This window comes from Phalacrocorax aristotelis, chromosome 1 (genome assembly GCF_949628215.1).
Source record: "Phalacrocorax aristotelis chromosome 1, bGulAri2.1, whole genome shotgun sequence".
Lineage (NCBI taxonomy): Eukaryota > Metazoa > Chordata > Aves > Suliformes > Phalacrocoracidae > Phalacrocorax > Phalacrocorax aristotelis.
Genome location: NC_134276.1, coordinates 46,398,678 through 46,418,552, shown reverse-complemented (window position 1 = coordinate 46,418,552; position 19,875 = coordinate 46,398,678). Strand labels below are relative to the sequence as shown.

Here is a 19,875-nt window from a genome sequence, read left to right as displayed (position 1 = left end):
AAAGACAGGGATAGGAATTCTTCATGAAGAGCAAGCACCAAGTACAGTAGAAACTGTAGAGCTCAGAGATAAGCATGGAGTGTTATCAAGTCTCATAACCTGTTCAGACAATAGAGTTTCCCACAGGTTTGTCACAGGATGGTTTTTGTTTTATTTTGTTTTGTGGATTTGTTTTTTTTTTTTTCTCCAATTAGCTTCTGATTTTCAGGCATTCTGATCCACACCTAAATCTCAGCAGCTCAACATAAAGGAGGACAAAACCAGAAAACCGCTGTCCCAAAAACTTAACTATATGAAGAAAGAGGAATTTAGCAATGACAATACCTATAAGAGTCAGAGAAGCTTATAGCAGTTGAATGGCCTTAAATAACGCACCAGATGGCTTAAAAAAAAAATTTATGCTCAGCTTGCCTAAGAAAATTCTGAAAGACAACAGATGAAACTCTGCTCCTAGAAGTCCTCACAGCCAACTGACCTCCCTATGGAGGGAAGAAGCTGTAACACGTGAACCTGCTCTGGGGCAGAAATTTAAGAGCTTTGCTGACTAGAGTTCACAATAAAAGGCAAGACACACTACGTTATGTTTTACAATTTTGTAAACCTCTGCTGTCAAAATGGACAAGATTGTTAGTCCTCCTGGAATCTGCAATATAGTAACCATTTACTTAGAAATAGTTTAAAAAATGAAACTGAAAAACTTGATAGAAGGAATTTACTCTGGTTTTGATGCATTCCATTGACTGGAAGCTGTTACGCTGTAGGGTTTTTTTCAGAGCAAAAGTGTATCTGTTAGCACTCCTAGTGTAATTACTATGAAACCATTAATAAGACTTTGAACAATACCAAATTTAATATTTAACAGTCCAGTGATGACCAGAGTATTAACAGAGGTTTTTTATAAAGCCTTTTTTACTTTTGTTACCATATTTTCCACAATTCCTTACTTTTACCATTCTTAATGATTGCACTTATTTCTTTGTTTTCTAGGTAATATTGCTAAGATAATGAGAATATACTAAAAACACCCCTTGGCTGAATGTAGTGAGACGAGAAAAGACTTTAAGTTCTCAAAACTGAATTTATAACAGATACATAGCCTTTAAAATAATATAATAAAGGAAACTATTATTAACATTTTAATATTTCTAGGTCAGGATTTATCCTCACTTTAAATTCCATTCAGTGAATCTTTTTATCCTGTACTAGTGGGTCCCCCAGTGAGATAAACCAAGACAAACTTCCTCCCTACTGAAAATGTACTTTTGCATTTTTAAGAGTGAAATTTCGACGGTCAGTATATAGGAATTCTGGAAAAGCAAAGTTAATACTCGATTATGTCTAATTAACAAGGCTGTAATAGCCATAAAATTACATGCATTGCTTTAATAATAAGCACAAATTAAACTGTGTCAACTGAAGTGGTTTTCAACTGAATATAAAAAAAATACATTAAAATAGAATTACATGTCAATATTAATATGAAATTAATGTTAAATACATAACTCCAAATTAAGGATACAAAGTCATACATTTCATGTTTAATTTAAAATGTGGAAGACAAATCATAACTTGAGATGCTCTATTCAAACAAGACTTAACAGCTGGAAACTGCAGAGAAGAGAGAATTAGACTAACTTCACAAGATTAAAAGATCACAGGAGCATATTTCTGTGCTGAAAATTGTAGCAGTTCAAATATCTGAAGAGGTAAAGCAAAACCCCTGAAACAGAATTGAATGTTGTTGTCCTATAAACCAGTAAGCACATTAAGTTTATGGTTTGTAATGTAAAAAATAAATGATACACAGTGAAAAGCTTCATGGAATAGGTCCAAAAAAAAAAAAGTGCAGGCAATTATCCATTATCATCTGCCCCAATCCAAAACTCATTCCTATATATAGCTATTATTACAGCCTAGAGCCACTTAAATCTTAAGTCTCAGGGAAGCAACTACAAAGTTCCTCAGGCACCAAGAGCTGTGCTTTTGCACATACCTAAAAGTGCAGAAGTTTGATAGTGCAGAGTGGCTCATGACTTGGCTCCTGCCCAAACCTGTCAGGCTCTAGAAACAGTGATCTGTCTGCTCAGCTTGTTTGGGGAACCCAATCCAGCAAAGTATTCCAGTCGACGTCTAATACGCTGAAGAACTGAAAGGACAAAGCGGCATCTGGTGTTGCGTGGCCATTTCCTTCTAAGAAGTATTTATTACTGATTAATTGCTAGTGGTTACAAAAATTCATTTATCTGGAATCTCAAGTTCAGGCCATCTTCTCAGTGGAAAGTTCAAGCCCGTGCCACCTACCTCTAAGGAGGCTTCCCTGTGTATCGGCTGACAAACTGTGCTGCGACTGGGGCTTTCTTCTTTCCTCCATTTTGAGGTTGTGTTACTGCGCAGAAAGCAATGCTAGGTGCACTTGGACAGAGATAAAACAAGCTTTAACTGCACACCAACAACACTGGAACCTTGGGAAGCAGAAAAAGATACCATACTTCTAATCCTGGTCTTTTTTTCCTATGCACAACCCTGGGATCAGAGGCCCTGCCACATGTTCTGCATCTGCTCCGTTGAGTCGGTCCATGAGCGTGCAGTATCTCCTCCCAACAAACCAAGCCTCTGTGGCCTTGTTATACAGTTCCTGTACAGCAAGCCCTGTGCCAGAGATGGGGGGAGGTTGAAAGGACAATAAAAAGTGCAACTTTTATATTGTCCACCTGGCTGGAAAAGTTATTATAGCTTTAAGATTATATTCAGAGAGGATATACTCAATATCTATCATTTTTCCCCACCACCTTTCGAGGCTTTTTTTGTTTCTCATTAGTAATTGCTTATTATTGAATTAAACACAATGTTTAAAGGGTCTGTATTACAGTTCTAAGTGTAATAGTGTTTTTCTTCCATAAAAGTCATTATCCTTAGTGGGTTTTTTACATGCAAATTAAACTTATGCATCACACTGTCTGAAAAGATCCTCTTCCTCCTCCTTCTTTCACAAGTGTTTTTGATCTTTTAACAGCATTTCCAACCTGTTTTGGTGGTGGTGAAACCTTGAGAGAAATTAAGTTCTTTCAAGCTTTTGTAAGAAGATAAGCAGCTAGACAGGGAAGAGGAAGTATTCCAGAGGCAGAAGCTGCTTCATGAGCTCACCTCCAACAGTACACCACAGAATTCACATGAACAAGAGATATTATGAATATTTCAACTGCAAAAAAAAGCCTTGTTCCTAACCAGAACTTCCTTACATGCAACAAAAGCCTGCACAACATGCGAATTGTTTGGAAGTGAAGGTTCATAAAACTCCACTCCTCACAGACCTACTTGTTTTGTCAATACTTCAAACATATTAACACTTATAATTGTAACTGAGACTACAGTTTTTAAACTGATTTGGGCTATATCTACTAGCTGATCAGCTTCTGCACCATTAAGTTTAATTAGTGCTTTTGCAGCTGGTAAAAAGACAATCTTTACAATATTCTCCATGTCAGTTCAGTCCATGATTAAGAATGGACAATCTCCTGACAGTATTACTTTGCTACACATATGGATAAAGACAGAGCTTGAAGATAACAAAAATGGTGAGATCAGAGCACCCAAAAAATCTTTCCAAAATTAGCAATAATTTATCTCTCTCTGAAGTCCTAAATTTAAGTTCTATGGCCTATGTTAGGCAAAAGTCAAGCTAGATTATCACAATGGCAACTTCTGTGATCAAAAAAAAAACCACAAAAAACCACCACACCCAGTGGAATTACAAAAAAGAGAATTCCAAAGGTTAGGGAGCTCTGCAAAAATGAAATTAACTAGATTTTTCAAATAGTTTTTCCTCCACAAAATTTTTTCTCAAAATGAATTGAACAGTATTGTTGCACACCCAATTACCATATTTTTAGAGTGCTTCCTTGAGCAAAGACAGTTGATGCAACATCACTTCTCTGGGTAGTGTTAATCCACTGTCTAGCTTCAGCCATACTGGTAAAATGTTAGCAGTCTTAAGGACTGTAAGTTCTTATATTCCCTCCCCCCAGAATCAGTGGCTGGATAAAGAAAAAGAAAAAAAAAGAGCCAAATCAGTTTCTCTTCTGCCTGAGGGAAAGAGGTTGAGTGTGAACTCAACCATCACCTGTCATGATCAGCCTTCTAAAATGCCAGTGAGCAAACATGTGGCTAGAGCCTGCTGCTTACTGCTTCTTACACGGATAGTGCAAGAGCAGCACTGGAAGCATTATGGATCGATGAGACGCAAAAAAACCTTATGGCAGTAGGTTGGTAGAGATGTTGGATGCAAAACTGTAGAAACATTTGTTATATACTTGTTATTTAAATTCATGGGCTGCTTTATGGGTGCGAATATCCTCTATAGTTACGTTTCATTCTAGGAATCAGAGTTCCTTCATATAGATTTTATGGTTATGTGTAAAGATCCAGAATAACAATTCAGAGCAATATTGTATAAATACCTTATTGGTTATTTGCTCAGCAGAGTATAGGAATCAGTTTGATGCATGTCTCAAACACTGACATGTTAAATAACAGGGCAATGCAATGAGTCAAAGACTAGCCAAGTATAATTTCCAAAATATGTCACATTATTCTAGTAAGCTGATATTTACACTTTTTACTGCATAGGCTGTAAAACAGAAAAAGCTATAGCTAAACATTAGTAGGCAACATCATCGCCTTTACAGGACAGCTTACATGCTTGTTCTGGAACACTAAGCTAAACAAAAATCATTTTAGAAACAGTTATATAATTGATTTTATATTGTCCCAAGATGCAAACGCTTCTTTACAAGACTATGGATTACTCAGAAGAAACACTGAGGAATATGGGCTATTTAAGAAAAAAATTCCCACCATATGTTCTTGGCAGAAGCGAAAGGGAAGCTCCTTTATGTTTCTTCTCTAACAATAAATTGTAATGCCCCAGGGAGCCAGACATCTTTGAAAGTTCAAGTTTTACAGCAGTTGAGAACAGAGTGCATTGACTCTACTTAGTTCTTGCCAATGTTAACGACTGTTATGTGATCAAAGTCTAACTTAGCACATTCCAAGGAAGATTATAGTTCTCAAGGCACACTAAACAAGTTTACAGACTACAGTTTGCAGTTATGGTTTGAGTTAAGGAAGAAATCAAGCTGTGGTAGCCTTTTTAGTGGCTGCCAACTTCAATCCATGTTAAAAATATTCCTGATCATACTTGTGAACAAAAAGTATATCTAAGTATACATACTGATGTGCACAGGTATTCCAGTTTTTCGTGAACATCTGAGACCAGTTCTTACTTATGACTCTCATACTGACAGAACCAAACACCAATTTTGATTTTGAAAGGCTACCACCTTCCACCATCAATATTTTTGATAGAGGTCTAATGGGGTGCAAGAATATAATTTTCATTTGAAGTAGCAGCTCAGATGCAGCACCTCTGCTCAGTTCTGAGCTTCATTTAGCCCAACATAGAGTTCTAGCAGCCAAAGCTGTCAGATGGTAAATAGATGTACGAAGTATACTAAAAAAATAAAAGAACAAACACCCAAAACCAACCAAACAGGAGGAGTTACAGAACCAAAGGCAGTATTTTCTGTGCTCCCAGAAATAGGTGATACATTTTATACTCCAGTTCCACTTTCTTCTCTCTTCCATAACAACTAGCAACTGAAACAATGTAGGTTAAACTTCATTTGAGGAAGAAGAAAGAAAACCCAGGAATTTGAGAACTCCTAATGTTCTCCTACAAATTTAGGCCATGAACAAAATCAAAAGCTCTTATTCTCTAACCAATATCTAACACATTTCATTTGTATTTATTTGCCTGATAGAAACATTATTTTGAGCTATACTGTAGTAACAGTTGAAGAAGTAACCTTCCCAAAGACCACAAATCACATTCTGCTAAGCAGTAAATGCATAAACCATGCTAAAACTCCCCTGTCCAAAAAAATTTCAACCTCAAACACAAAAGGGCTTCCAGGTGCCACAAGTACCGCAAGACATAATAAAAAGTTCACTCTATCATTTGAACTTTATAACAAAAAGTGATATGGAAAGCCATTTGACAGCAGTTAGTGATACCTTGATGTTGCACAAACAGCCTGTGAATTACTTAACACTACAACTATTTGACTATTTGCTGTCCACAGAAGTAAAAGCAGATCTAAGACTAGTCTGTTAAGCCTTCTCCTCTCTTCCCAGAAGCGTGCTTCTAGCACCTCTGTGCCAGCATTAGCTCCTACAAGGCTATAGGGTAAGCTGTTTCAGGAAGCTGTTTGGGTAGCTGATGGAAGACAGAAGATATTGTAGGTAATCTGACAAGCCAGAATGATTTCAACAGCCACAGACACACAGAGCTGGCTAAAACTTCAGATACTATTACTAGAATAGTACTTGAACAAGAGTTAAGCATGTTGAAGCCTTTAGAAATGCAGAAATTGAATCCAGATTATTCTCTAGATCTAATACCTTGACTAAAGGCCAATTAATCCTCTTAGAAGTACTTTATATGGTATAGCTTGCCACTTTCCTTACTGTAGAATTGAGCTGCAATAAAGCATAGTTGCAAAGTAGTAGATATGGATGTCAGTAATACGAGAACAGAACAAAAATATCTTGCTACTCACATTATTATATTCACATATTAAAAAGGTCCTTTATTTCAAGAATCAGTACATATAATATTTTCTACCTAGAATAGCTTCCCTGAAGCTATCATAGTATATCATTGATTGAGTTAAACAATTTCTGATTTATTTCTAACAAGTATGCCTTCGCATTTTCCTCCTTTCCTACTCTCTCAGAAAACTATACAGTAACTTTTTATTATTAACAAAAATGAGTAGATAGGATAGAAAATAAGTTTCTCGCCCAACTCCAAATTCAAAAGGGCTGTTTGCTCTGCAAAAGAGCAAATGTAATGTAATGACATGCTTTCCTGTTTTCAAAAAAAACTCTCCCCTCTGATTTTCTGATCTGTTACTTGAAAATAGTTACTATGATTGTTTTGAAAGCAAGCAACTCAAGATAGTAATACAAAAAAAGTTAGATATGAACCTAACCCTGATCAGTGCTATTAATTGCTACTTTAACTTCATTATTCTTCTGTAGATTAGACAGCTAACGTGGATGCTCTAGCATCCACAAACGGTAATGTCTTTTTAATATTTTCAAAGGTTTGTGGGTTTGGGGGAGTGGGGGCAGGGTATTTTTGTTGTCTTTATAAACGAGTATCAGAAATGTTAAGACGTGTGGTAGTACAGGGTTTCAGCAGTTCATGAACTGCTAAAGGAGACACAGGAAGAACAAAAACAAAAAAAACCACAAATGCAAAACAAAAACAGAAGACCTCAAACACTGCTCAGTACAAAGCAACAGTATAAGGACCACCTTAAAAGTGTGTGCAGTTCTGCAGAGAAGCAGGTTATATTTTCCACATCTTCAGACATCCTAGATGTTAAAAGTATAAGCTCAGCAGAAGACTCATGAAAGAATAAAGAGGATCTTGAGTAGCTGGCAACTATTCTAGTCTCAGCAATAGCTGCCATTCAGGAGCTATCACATAGAAAGGAGTATGAGCTGGATCCATGCAGCTTTATGATAAAGACCTAGATCCCTTTTTTGGCAGCTTTGGATATGAAATACCTGTCACTTGAGAAAGTGTAAGCTTAGGCAGCGCACACTTTAACAGAAAGACTGTTACAGGAGTTTTACATTAATTGCCCTCATTATGGTACTGGAACATGGGACCAGAATCAAACTGCCCTAGAAACTGACACCACACTTCTGTGGAATTATTCCCAGACCTCACTCCTTGCCACTGAAGTAATTTTAAACAGACCTACATTTTTTACACATAGAACTACCCATAGGACTGCTTTATCTATTTATTTGCTTTACTACAACAAAAAAATAGTGAGCCATGGAGCTACAGAATCCAGAAGTCTTAACACAGAACTGTGTTAAGAATCAAATCTGGCCCAAAACTTGGCCTGCAGGATAAGCCGAGATTTACAATCCTTTTAATTTGCAAACCTGAAATAGATTAGCAAAACGAAAACTGCTTAACTGTTCCTAAAATTTAATCTCTTTGAAAGAACAAAAAAAGCTTCTCTATTTTTAAGAAAGTATTTACATTGTTTAATAAAAATTTAGTAAACTTCATTAAAAACCTCACATATTTTAATATTAAAAAACCTCTCCAAAATACTCAATTCTAATCCAGCCTATAGATAGCCTGTAAAAGTTTTAAATGCAATACCAAAAGTTATATAAAATGGCTAGGAACACAGCCTTTTTTTTTTTTAACTAGGAAAATTAATCACAGCTAGCAAACTTCAGAAGCTTGTTAAAGAACCCATCAAGGCAGAACACACTATAGCTTTCAGCTTCAACCCATTTGCTCAGCAACTCATCTTAATGCTTCATCTAAATAGATCACACATTAATGATAAATCCCAGAATCAAACTGATCACCTTCTCTTCCAGCAATCACTAACTGTAATGTAGATTCTATCAGTCCACCAATATGAAAGTCATACAAATACCACCTTGTCAAACACTTTTTTTCCAAATAGCGCTCTCTTCAAAACATAAGAAATAAAAACAAATTTCATTACAGATTATCCTAAAACAAACAAATCCTACCCACCAGAAAAGACAAATAGATGGAATACACAGATAGTAGAAAGACAGCATTGCTTTACTCTATTACTTCTAGCCTTTTATTTCTAGAATTGCTTTATTTCGAGGTTTGAAATACATACATGGAACAGAAACAAAAGCAGAAAATCCACTAGCATATTGTAAAAATCAAGTAGCCACTGAGATGATAAAAAAAGCTTGTGAAGACTTAGCAAGACTGTCAGGAGCAATCAACAAATAAAGGCTTTACTCAGAAGAATTAAAGGCTGAATCCTCAAATATCTGAGAAATCAAAGCTCAGAAAAATAAAATTTAAAAAAAAGTATTATCAGACGAGAACCCATCCATATTCTTTGCTATTTTTAAGCCTTCTACATCTCAGGATTCCAGAAAATTTTACTTTTATTTCAATGGTGTGTTTTGCATGGTGGAAGGAAAAAATAAAATCTTGAAAGCAGTTACAAAGCTTCCTAACCAAATCAGCAAAGCTGACTGCAACACATCCCACTTTCGGGAGTTATTCCGTCTAACACGCTGAACTTAAGCAACATTTTCAGAAGAATGAGTTGACAGTAATATGTGATACCTATATAATGGACAGAACTACCCAAAGATCAGGCTATTCTTAAGAAGCACACAAGGCAAGTTAATCACCCTAAAAGAGTAGGCCTGCACGTTTTCTTAATCTTTAATTCTGTAGGAGAACTGGAAAGGACTTTTTGTTCGAAAAGCTACAGCACTTACTATCATTGACCAATTACATAAGCCACTTTATTCAAAGGAAAGATTTCTATGCAAAATGCCCTGGCTATTCTGGGGGGAGGGCAGGGTTGCGGGGAGAACAAGCACCCAACAGAGTCATAGGAAGGCACACATGTTCCTTTCCAGTGCTCTGAAAGGAAGTTTTAAGTTCTCAGGAAAGTAATTGGAACAATAACAGATATGCAGGAGGAACGGGATTCTCTTCTCTCTTGCTCCAACAGTGCTGGAAATTATCAACTTACCCTGCAGGACAAGTCAGCATCCTTGTACGACCTGCATATGTTAATTTCAGCATCTTCAAGGGCATGCTGTTCATCGGTTCCTTCACCACTACATGAAGAGCTACACAGCAACATTTAAAGTGTACCATTTGGAAGGAAAAGACTAGAAGATTAACTCACTCCAACTCTCAGTTACACTCCTCAGCATAATCAGGTTTCAGATTTTGTTTAGTTTAAAAAGAATTGTACTTTAAAGTAAAGCAATTCCTCCTGTACAGGTGAAAGGGGAAGCCTTGCTGCCAAATTTAACTGCACTACGGTAGGACAGGGTCTTCAAGCAATTAGATGTTCCAGTAAGATAACCTGTTTATTCATTCCCTGTGCTTGTTTGATGGATCATAACTATTCTTAAAAATGGTCAACACGTATTCAGCCATAGTACTATTTCAACTTTGGAAACAGAAAGACAGGAAAAAGTTATTTTACCAGTCTAAGGAATATCTATATTGAATTACTTCCAGGTTCAGTTATTATTCCATTTTGCGTATTTGGCAAGGAGAATACCTATTCAATATCTTTGTTTAGACACGTTGCTAAGACAACCTTGTAAATTTTTACTGTGAAAAAAAGTCTTAATTTTCCACAAAGTTATTAACTTTCGGATGTGGTTACCTTGATCAGGAAACAAAATTTGTGGAAGTTCAAGAAGTTCAAGAAATTAACTGTCCCTTATTAGGAGATTCCATCATCACTTAGATGCTTCCTGAATCTTTATGAAGACTCTCAGAAGCTACATAGCCCTTGCATTTTCTTTCCCAATCATTCCATAATTTCTGCCAGAAGAATGCGGAGACAAACTACTCCCTCGATGAATGTCACAGTACATCAAAACAACTAAAAAGTTTTTTCTCTTTCACAAGGATTTTGGGAAAAGATTCACTCTTCAGCAACTTGTGGGATTAATCTCCAGAGCCTCTCTCTTACTAACCTTGCCAAGGATATCTAGCAAAGGACTAGTTCGTGAAGAAAACAGACCAGATTTTTTTTTTTAGTGTCTAACTTAAAGAGAAATACAAATTCGTTCTGATGTTTCTTCTTGAAATATAGAACTGATTAATTTAGAGAAAGAAATAAGATGATGTTGTGGCTTTTTTAAAGAAAATACCACAAAGGAAGTTGAGTGTCTATAATAAAAATGGTTAAAACAATTATCTTAATTTTAATTTCCAGATGGTAGGGCAAAGGGGAGCAGAAAGGACTGCTTTGCTTTCTTCTGCATTGTTTAGAAGACACTGTACAAGCCATAAGAAGAAAGAAAACCTCACCTACTGTACTTAAAAAAAAAAAAGCAAGCGGATTAGCCACTGGAATCACAGCCTAACAAAGAGGGGTTCCTCTCTTTGTCAAAGAAAGCAGTGCTAGCAGCAATCTAATCAGTTTTATTTTTGTGGAACAGATATTGAAATCTGAACCAGAAAGATGGAAAACTGCCTCAGCATGACTGAAGCAGAAAAATGTTGAATGCTAAGTTTATGTTTATTTTAAGGCTTTTGTTGGTTTGGGGGTTGGGGTTTGTTGTTGTTGTTGGTTTGGTTTGTTTTTTTTATTCTCCAACAGATTGGGTGATATAAAAGCTTATAAATACTTGTATTAATGAGAATTTATCTGAATTAGTATTTGTATACAAACAGCACATACACAATGGAAAACCAAGCATTGTACTATTTATTTTCCTGAAGTAAAACTTTTCAGACTCATAAAATGTATGTTCCACTTTATGATTACTATGGATCTTAGTCCTACCTACAAATTTGCAATATCAAAACCTCAACTTTCACTAAAAATACTGTTACTGACTGTTTTACTCTGAAATGAAGCTTGAAAAGATCATCCATGTTATAGAAAAGCTTAAAAAAACCCAAAGACCCCCCCCAAAAAAACAAAACACCCCACAACCCACACAATACAACAAACAAGCTTCAAGTTTGGTTCCCCCCAACGCCACTTGATTTTGTGCCCTGATCTTTGACTAATAACACAATACAGCAAACCAAGCAATAATCTCTATTTCACTGTAAATCTTTGATATATGGTTGTTTTCATTTCAATTATATTAAACTCAAAGTAGTTATTAACAAAGATTATTTTTTTTTTTAAAATTAATACCTCAGTCTGACCTTCATGGGCACTGGATTCATGAGTGACACGAATAGCCTAAAATTAAAACATATTTTAATCAGACTTTAAATGAGAGACTTCCAGTCTTTTTAAGAATCACTGTATGCTCTTCATTTTATAAAATGCCATAGATGTACCTATTTTTGTTCAGTGCTTGTAATAAACAAATTACGAAATTAACAAACAAATAATCTCCACTTCCAAGGATCTCAGAAGACCAATATTTCAGTTTCAGCACAGTTAATTCAAATCAAATACCTAACAGTTTGTAGGGGCACTTTTACACAGAAAACACTACAGGCAAATCTTTGTTCTGTATCATTTCTTGAGCAGACAAAATAGTTTAGATAGCTCTGATCAGACATCATGTCTACCATTTCTACAGAAAATGTCATCGAACCTCTACTGTTTCTGTTTCTACTTCCCTCGGCCACATCTTTACACCCTTATTCCTGAGGGCTTCACAATAAGCTTAAATGGAACTCAGGCTGGGAAATAATCAAGATTTTCATTTTAAGAGAAGATCATCATTACCATCAGGGGCAACAGCACCGTTCTCCCCTTGAACCACTGGCCAGATGTTTCTGCCACATCCTTTCAAAGAGCACTAACGATCTGGCTAACCACACTATCCGCTAGCTCATCTAATTGTTTGGGGTGGCCGGGGAAGGAGATTATATTTCAGTCAAATCAGCTCTTTGTGTGCCCCAAACTGTTAGAGCCAAAGGGAGATGACGAGAAGGCACAAATGAAAGGAAGCAGCAGAAGGACCATCCTTTCAGCAACAGCCCCAGATCAGCTTAAATTGACCGTTAAACTGCATCCTGAACCCACCAAAAAGATTATGCACACATTTCTCATCCATTTCAAAGTAATTTTAAACTAAGCCAGTGAATTAATATGGATGAGGAACATTGACAAAATCCATTCTGCTGATGGAGCTATGGCCAGGCAGGAATACTTTAAACTATCAAAGCAGGGTTTTCTTTGTAGCAACTGCCTGATCACAAGCTCACATGTAAAATTGAATTGTTTAGGACTTGATCCAGTGAAGCACTTAAGGACAGTACCTGCCCATGCAAGTAATTTTTACACCATTTTAAAGAAAAGTAAAAACACATGATACTGACTTCATAAGTTTCTAGATATTTGGCCCTCTCCTCAGGAGTCATCAATAATGAATCTTCTAGGAACTTTTTCAGTGAAGAATTAGTTTCTTAAAAAAAAAAAAAAAAAAACAACAACAAGCCATAATTAGAGTCATGCTTTAAGTCCAACTTCATTCAAAGCTTACAGAATGCTTATATCCAACAAAAGATTTAAAGATATAACTACATTGTATCTTTAAGACACTGAAGGCTGACTGCAGGAGAAGTTGCTACCTGCTGCAGTTTGTAACATTTCGAGTGCTTTAGTTTGTGGATTAATATGAAATACTGTTTTTATAATTATAGGTAGAAATGTTCTTTCAAGAGAGACCATCCTTCATGAATAGTTATATTCAGAGAAAAGAGTGCAAAACATATCCTTCCCTCCATGCCTCCCCACAGGTAAGGGAAAAAAATGGAAAAGCCAACAAAAAACCCCCACCAATAAAAAAAAACAAACTTACCAAAGTTCATTTTATCTCTGTTGTTTGCAATAGCATGAATTAGCCCAATTGTTCCACAAGCATTGTTAATGGTCTGCTTCATGAAATACACTGATGATTTGACATCTTGCCCCTTAGCTTTTATTCTCTCTTCTTCTTCTGTTCTGAAGGTTTCGTACTAGAAGGAAAGTTACAGATCTTTCACAAATAGTACAGATAGATCCTGACTACATTACTCAAGCAAAAGTAATTAAAAAAAAACAAAAACGCAACGGCTAACTCATAAAACCTGAACTTGTAATTTGAAACACTTGACATGTGGTCCAACAAGTATACGTAAACTTACTCCACTGAACAGCTCTATATTGTTTCTTAAACCAATGCCTTATTACTAGCCAAAGGCCAGTCACACTTGAAACATCATTTTGAAATATGTGTTGTCTAACAAAATCTCAAAAATGTTCAAAATATTTCCTGTATCTGAGTACCTGTCACTGTCTGTCTTCAATCCAACAAAAAAGCTTGTAAGGACAGGTCTCAAAGCATTATCAAGCAAACCATAATACTTCAGGTGTTTAATCAGCATGAAGCATTCTTACAAGTTCCATTTCTACATTTCATTTTTCCCAGGAATAGAAAAATCAGATTTATATAATGCTCAGAGCCTCAAAACAGGCCCTTCAAAAGCCATATTCATAAAGTGAGCATTTATTTTCTGTAGTAAAAGAGAGAACTTAGTTTGATTGAACAATCTAAAGTATTTGGTTTGTAAAGATCATAATTCAATAAAATCTGTTATACTGTGGAATGGTGTGTTAGTTTTGTGGGGGTTTTTTGTTGGTTGTGGTTTGATGGTTCTTTTGGGAGGGGCTGGGTTTTGGTTTTTTGTTTGGTAGGGGTTTCTCAAACAGAAAAAGAATGAAATAAAGCTGCAAGTGTCCCAAACAACACTGTTCTTTCTTCCTCCTTTGCCTCTTTTACTAGGTACTTTTGCAGACAGAAATACTGAAATAGATGGGATTTTCGTACAAGTATGACAAAAGTAAAGTTTGAATGCAGAGTGTTATCAAGGAACACTCCCTGAAAACCCATGAGAAATTTCTCTCAGACTCTATGTACTGTCAGTAACAAAGAGAAACAAGAAATTTTTCCAGCATCATGATTCCAACACTTGCAGCTTGTCTGAATGTTCTGAATGGTTTAAGTAATAGCAAAAGCATTTACAAAGCATTCTAAATTAACACCACTTATCTACATGTTAACAAAAACAACCTTGAGACAAAAATTTCATAGAGCATAAACAGACTGAAGTTCAGATTAGAGAAGGTAAAAGATATAGCTGCCATTTGCTCCCTGCCAACCAAAATAAACCCCATGGCAAAAATAAATATGTAAATGTTGAGAATATGGAAATTTTGAGCAAGGGTTAGACCAGATCACCTCAAGAGCTCGCTCCTAACCAGAGCATTCCCATGATATTTATTCATTGCACCATGCACAAAACACTCAACGCTCACAGTATTCACCCTGTCTATAGCCTACAACGCAGGCTAAGTCAGTCATTGACCTTTAACCTGGTCAAAAACCCTAAGATTATCTGTACACTAACAGAGTATCTTGCCCTAAAAGCAAGTTCAAGAAAATTGATATATAGGAAACATGAAAGAAAGGAACTTCTAGACAGAAGGATAAAGACGTGGTAGAAAAATGTTTACAAAGGCAGCAAAATTAATTGAAGCACACTTTCATACATGTAGACACAGCCAAGAAACAAATAAATAAAATAAAACGAGATTATAACAGGCCATATTCAAAGGGAGACTGAGGAGGGGAAAAGTACTCCAGAATTACAAAATAATGCTCAAGACTCTTGTGGAGTTCACACTGAACAACAAAAGCTTCAGAAAGAACATCAGGACTTCACATGGAAGATTCAGCCTTCACACACTCAGGCTAAACAGTTGATAGAAACACTTGTGTCCCTTATGTTTCTGAAGGATTAATATGCTGGAGAAAATCTCAAATATTTGGCTGGTGGTCAAATTTGATTCATCGACGGAACAGAACATATGCTTTTTCTCTGGTCTGTTTGTCATATGCTTTTTCAGGATGAGACTGGATACACCTTCTGGAACAAGAGGAAGGTTGTTCTTTCCCATGGGATGATGCTCCCACTGCACAATCCAAGAAATGAAGTCTGCACAGGCAGGGAGGCAAAACAAAAGCAAGTCACAGAAGGAGCTCAGACCTGTAGCTCGAGCAGCCAGGGAGAAACCGCAGCACACAGAAAACAATGCCTCAAAGGAGACAGAGATTTCTTGAAGACAGGTGAGGACAGTTAAGAGTTTGCTTAAATTCAAAACTATTGAGGTGGCTGAAATCAAGACTGAAAAGGACTGCCTGTAGAGCTGCTTTGGAGAAACTGAGAATGCAAAGGTTTACAGGACCTAATGAGTGAAAGGACTGACCTAGCCACTCTTCTCTCTATTTAAACAGGTTTTCTTATAGAAGGTAAGTTTTAATAGCTAACTGCTTTGACCTTAGAAACCACATGTTCTTTTTGAGACACATTAAAAGGAAGAAGCTTGGGCAGATCCACATCGAACTTTTTGGCTGACCTTATCACAATCACGTAAGATTTTTATAAACTGAAAGGTCAATATGAATCACACATTTCAACCTACGTAACACTCAAAGGAGATATGCAAGATGAATGCTTTCTCTATGTAGAAGCATATGATGACACAAAATAAGCAGACTTGAAGATTTAACCAAATAAAGTATTCCAAAGTCTAACACAGAGTAAGAAGGTAGGCAGTTCTCCTTCATCTTAGAAATATGCCCCACCTGTCCAAGAAGCAGAAGTCCTATTGGTAGTGACCTGAAAGTGGATTGAAGTTTGGTCAGTGCAACAACACAAAAACTCAAAAAGTAGTTGCATTTGACAGTCCTAGACCCTGCCTCTTAGTTTGCTTATGCTGTTGTAGCTTTCTACTACAAGTAGCAGAACCAAACCATTTCAGTGCTTTTTTTGTTTTGTTTTTAAAAAAGGGCTTAAATTGCCTGTAATGGAAAAATGTGAGGTGTATTTCTCTGTGCTTCTACATTAGCTTTTCCAGCTACAGCTTGAAAAGAAATTGGAAATATATATGTAAGGTTGTCAAAGGAAGGTTCTGAAGGAAGTATGTCATTCTTGTTTTTAAGTAAGAAGTCTCTTGAATAACGTTTGACTCTCATCTTGACTCTATTATGACAAGATTCAAACTGTTCATTCCCATTTTATTTCCAACAAAAGTGATTAGCTGATTATTAAATAATCATTTACCTTCTCTGTTATTGGAAAGAGAAGTAGCACTGCACAGACAGGTCTTGGCACCATGCTAAGCAGTTCTGGTTCCATACCATAAACATCTACGAATTGCCAGTCCGGATGTATACCCAACTGTTTGAGAAACTGGAAGAGAAAAAAAGAATAATATTAAATGGGTACGCTCATATACCTACCTTTTTAGAAGCAACGGAGTATTTATAGTGTCAAATACATTGCAACAACCCATACTTTCCAAAATTTAAAGAGAATAAAGGAGAATGAGATTCAAGTGTTAATAAATAAAGGCTGAATAAATTGTAGAGCTAACAAATACATACAAAATCCCCATGCTTTATTTAAGTAGCTTTAAAATGAAAGGAAAGTGAAAACACTCCCAGCACTACTTACTAAAGCATTAAAGCATTTCAGCCATTTTGAAAGTGTTTTGTCACAAAACAGAAAAGTATTGAACATTCACTTTAACGAGAAACCATGGGTCAGAGTACAGATGAATAAACTTATGGTATTATTTGACTCCATGATTACTTCAGAATACCTGAAACCAGTACTCATGTTGGAGCTGCTGGGTTTCAGCAAATCAAAAAAACCTGTGATCCTTGATGGCCTTTTGAGCAAAGAGACACAAGATACGTATTTTAGTAGGTGTACCTTTTAAGGTGTTCTTTTACATGAAGAATCCTTTAAAACTGTGACAGAGTAACGCATTTTGAAGTAGACAAAGAATAATTGCCAGACAATAATCATGAATCTTCAAGTAATTCTCAGTTGCTTTTTTGGAACTTCTGAATGACATCTAAGCCAGAGGCTTTCGATCATCTCTCCTATACTATAGCTGTATGTCACAATATAAAGAGTGATTTTGGATCTTTCACCTAACATTTAGCCACATAATAAGGAAAGAGAAACTGTAGCACCTACTAAGCTTTGACAACCTTAGCGTACAACTGGGTGTTCACTTTTTAATCTTTTTTTTTTTTTTTTTTTTTTTTACACTCGGGTAAGTTATGTACCACAACAGCTGCAGAACTAACAACTATATATGATCTAAACCAATCTGAAGTATTTGTGTTCTCGGAATCTAGAAGAACCTAATTGAATTCAGAAACTATTATTACTCTAGACACACTGAGCATCCATAATTATATGAAAAAGCTAATTGTACACTGTTCAAAACACTACTCCTACTGGTGAGAGAAATACATTTTAGAGAAGAACTTAAAGATGTAGCAACCCTGTGTATTTTCCAAAAAGTTAACATTTCACACCTTTGTATATTTCTGCTAGAAAAAAACATATTCCATAGGAAAATCTTATCCAGTCACCTGGGGATCTTGAGTTCAAAATAAGGAAAGTCTGCTGATAAACAGCTGCAAATTTCAACGCCTGAAAAAAACATACACCAAGTAATATTCCTCTACTCTAATGGAAAAACAATGAACAACTAAAGCATTCCTTTAGCCAGTGCTCAACAAAACTCAACTCTGTAGTTCCCAATACTGTTCTCCAAAGTGATACTGTAAAAGACCAAAGTTATTCCCCCCCTTACCATCCTTAGAGGGGAAAGATTACTTTAAAAGCTGCATCATATTTCCTGCCCAATGCTATTTTTGGGAAATCTATTTATTGATATATTTGCAGTAAAAAGGCTTAAGAATCACAGAAGATAAGCTTAAATGAAAGGCATAGCTGACTCTTCTTTCCATAATCCACCTAGTAAGCAGGTTTACACATATGCAGAAAAATTCAGTAGCAGTTATGCCATGTTTGAGTAGATTCATACCTACCTAGACAGAACTGTAAGAAATACCCAAAGTGAATATTTTGTTAAAACAAAACATGAGAACATACAACAAAATACAACTGTCTTCATCTAACATGCAATGCCTCCAAGTACCAGTTTCAACTTGTACTGGGCAAGAGACAAGCTGGTTGTCTTTCAGCAGACGTAGCCAAGGGGCTGAATCTCAATATTTAGAGAGATAAAGCAGACAGTTTCTGCAAATGCTGAATGTATGGACAAGTATTTATAAAGATTAAGGAAGATTTTTACCAGCAACTTTTAGGAGTATCTCCTACAAGGGGACAAAACAATGGAAAATATACATACACTTAAGTTTGTAAGAGAATGAAGCTGCAGTTTGCAGCCAGTGGTGGGGCGAACTCACACTTTACCATTTTAAATGCATTATTCTCTTTCCATTTTACACTGCAAGATGTGATATCAAAACCAAAGGCAACTAAAGGTGATCTAAGTTTGAAAAAAGTTTAGAGTATCTTGAAAAAAATTAAAATGGCTTTCTGTGTATCTACAGTAATAACCTATACAGTACACAGAGATAGATCAGTACTTGATTCTGGCTGCGTTGCAAAACATGGAGATTTTCTTTTCATTAGGCCACATAAACACCCCATTTTTCTCTTTTTCTTACACCACATACTTGATAGAGGTGTGCGGGCACACACACTAGGAGGAGTGATCCCCTGTGCATCCAGCGCTGCAATAAAGAATACCTGCTTAATAGTTATTCAGACTATTGAGTCCTGATTTTGGCTTTTCACGGCATCATACTAATGATTAAAAACATGGATTGACCATAAATTTGAAGAGGAAAAGGGGGATGAGGGGGAAATTCAAGCACCTTTATCAAGATCTTACACAAATTTTGTTCCTTTATGTAGAAGTTTGCAGGACTGGGCACAAGTCATAATTAAGGCTTTGCAGAACCTACACTTTTTGACTCTTTGGGGAAAAAAAAAAAAAATCACTCAGAAAATTGCTTACATAACACACCAAGCTCTTTTGGTTCTGTACTACCTTTAAGTCTTGCCAAGATTGGGTAAAAGACCAAATCATTATCTTTAAATGAAAATGGGGGAAAATGAAAGTTTTAAGCACTTACTAGCTAAGAAAACAGAAGACTGTATGTTTTGAACTCCTATTCTAACCCTCTAGGTTGCGAAGATAATTACCACTTCATGAATAGCAAAACAAACAAACAAAAAATTCCAAAGGGCAAGGGAGTATGTGTATGGGTGCATTCAAATATTATTTGTACTTCTAGTACTTTTATTATGAAGCCAATGACTAATCTTTCTATCATTTTTAGTGCTGTTATTCAGAAATGTGGGAAAAGTAACTCAACTGAAAAAATGACGTT

The 19,875-nt window shown here is 36.1% G+C and overlaps 1 protein-coding gene across 1 annotated transcript in view; it reads right to left on the bottom strand.

The window, feature by feature from the left end:
* UCHL3 (ubiquitin C-terminal hydrolase L3) overlaps positions 1–19,875 on the bottom strand; it is a 44,998-nt gene that overhangs the window by 14,076 nt on the left and 11,047 nt on the right. Inside the window, exons 2-5 of the mRNA XM_075088598.1 lie at positions 16,712–16,840; positions 13,408–13,564; positions 12,926–13,011; positions 11,784–11,831 (exon numbers count right to left, since the gene is read on the bottom strand). Of these exons, the coding sequence (XP_074944699.1) occupies positions 11,784–11,831; positions 12,926–13,011; positions 13,408–13,564; positions 16,712–16,786 (366 nt within the window). The 5' untranslated portion in view covers positions 16,787–16,840. The remainder of the gene's footprint in view (positions 1–11,783; positions 11,832–12,925; positions 13,012–13,407; positions 13,565–16,711; positions 16,841–19,875) is intronic.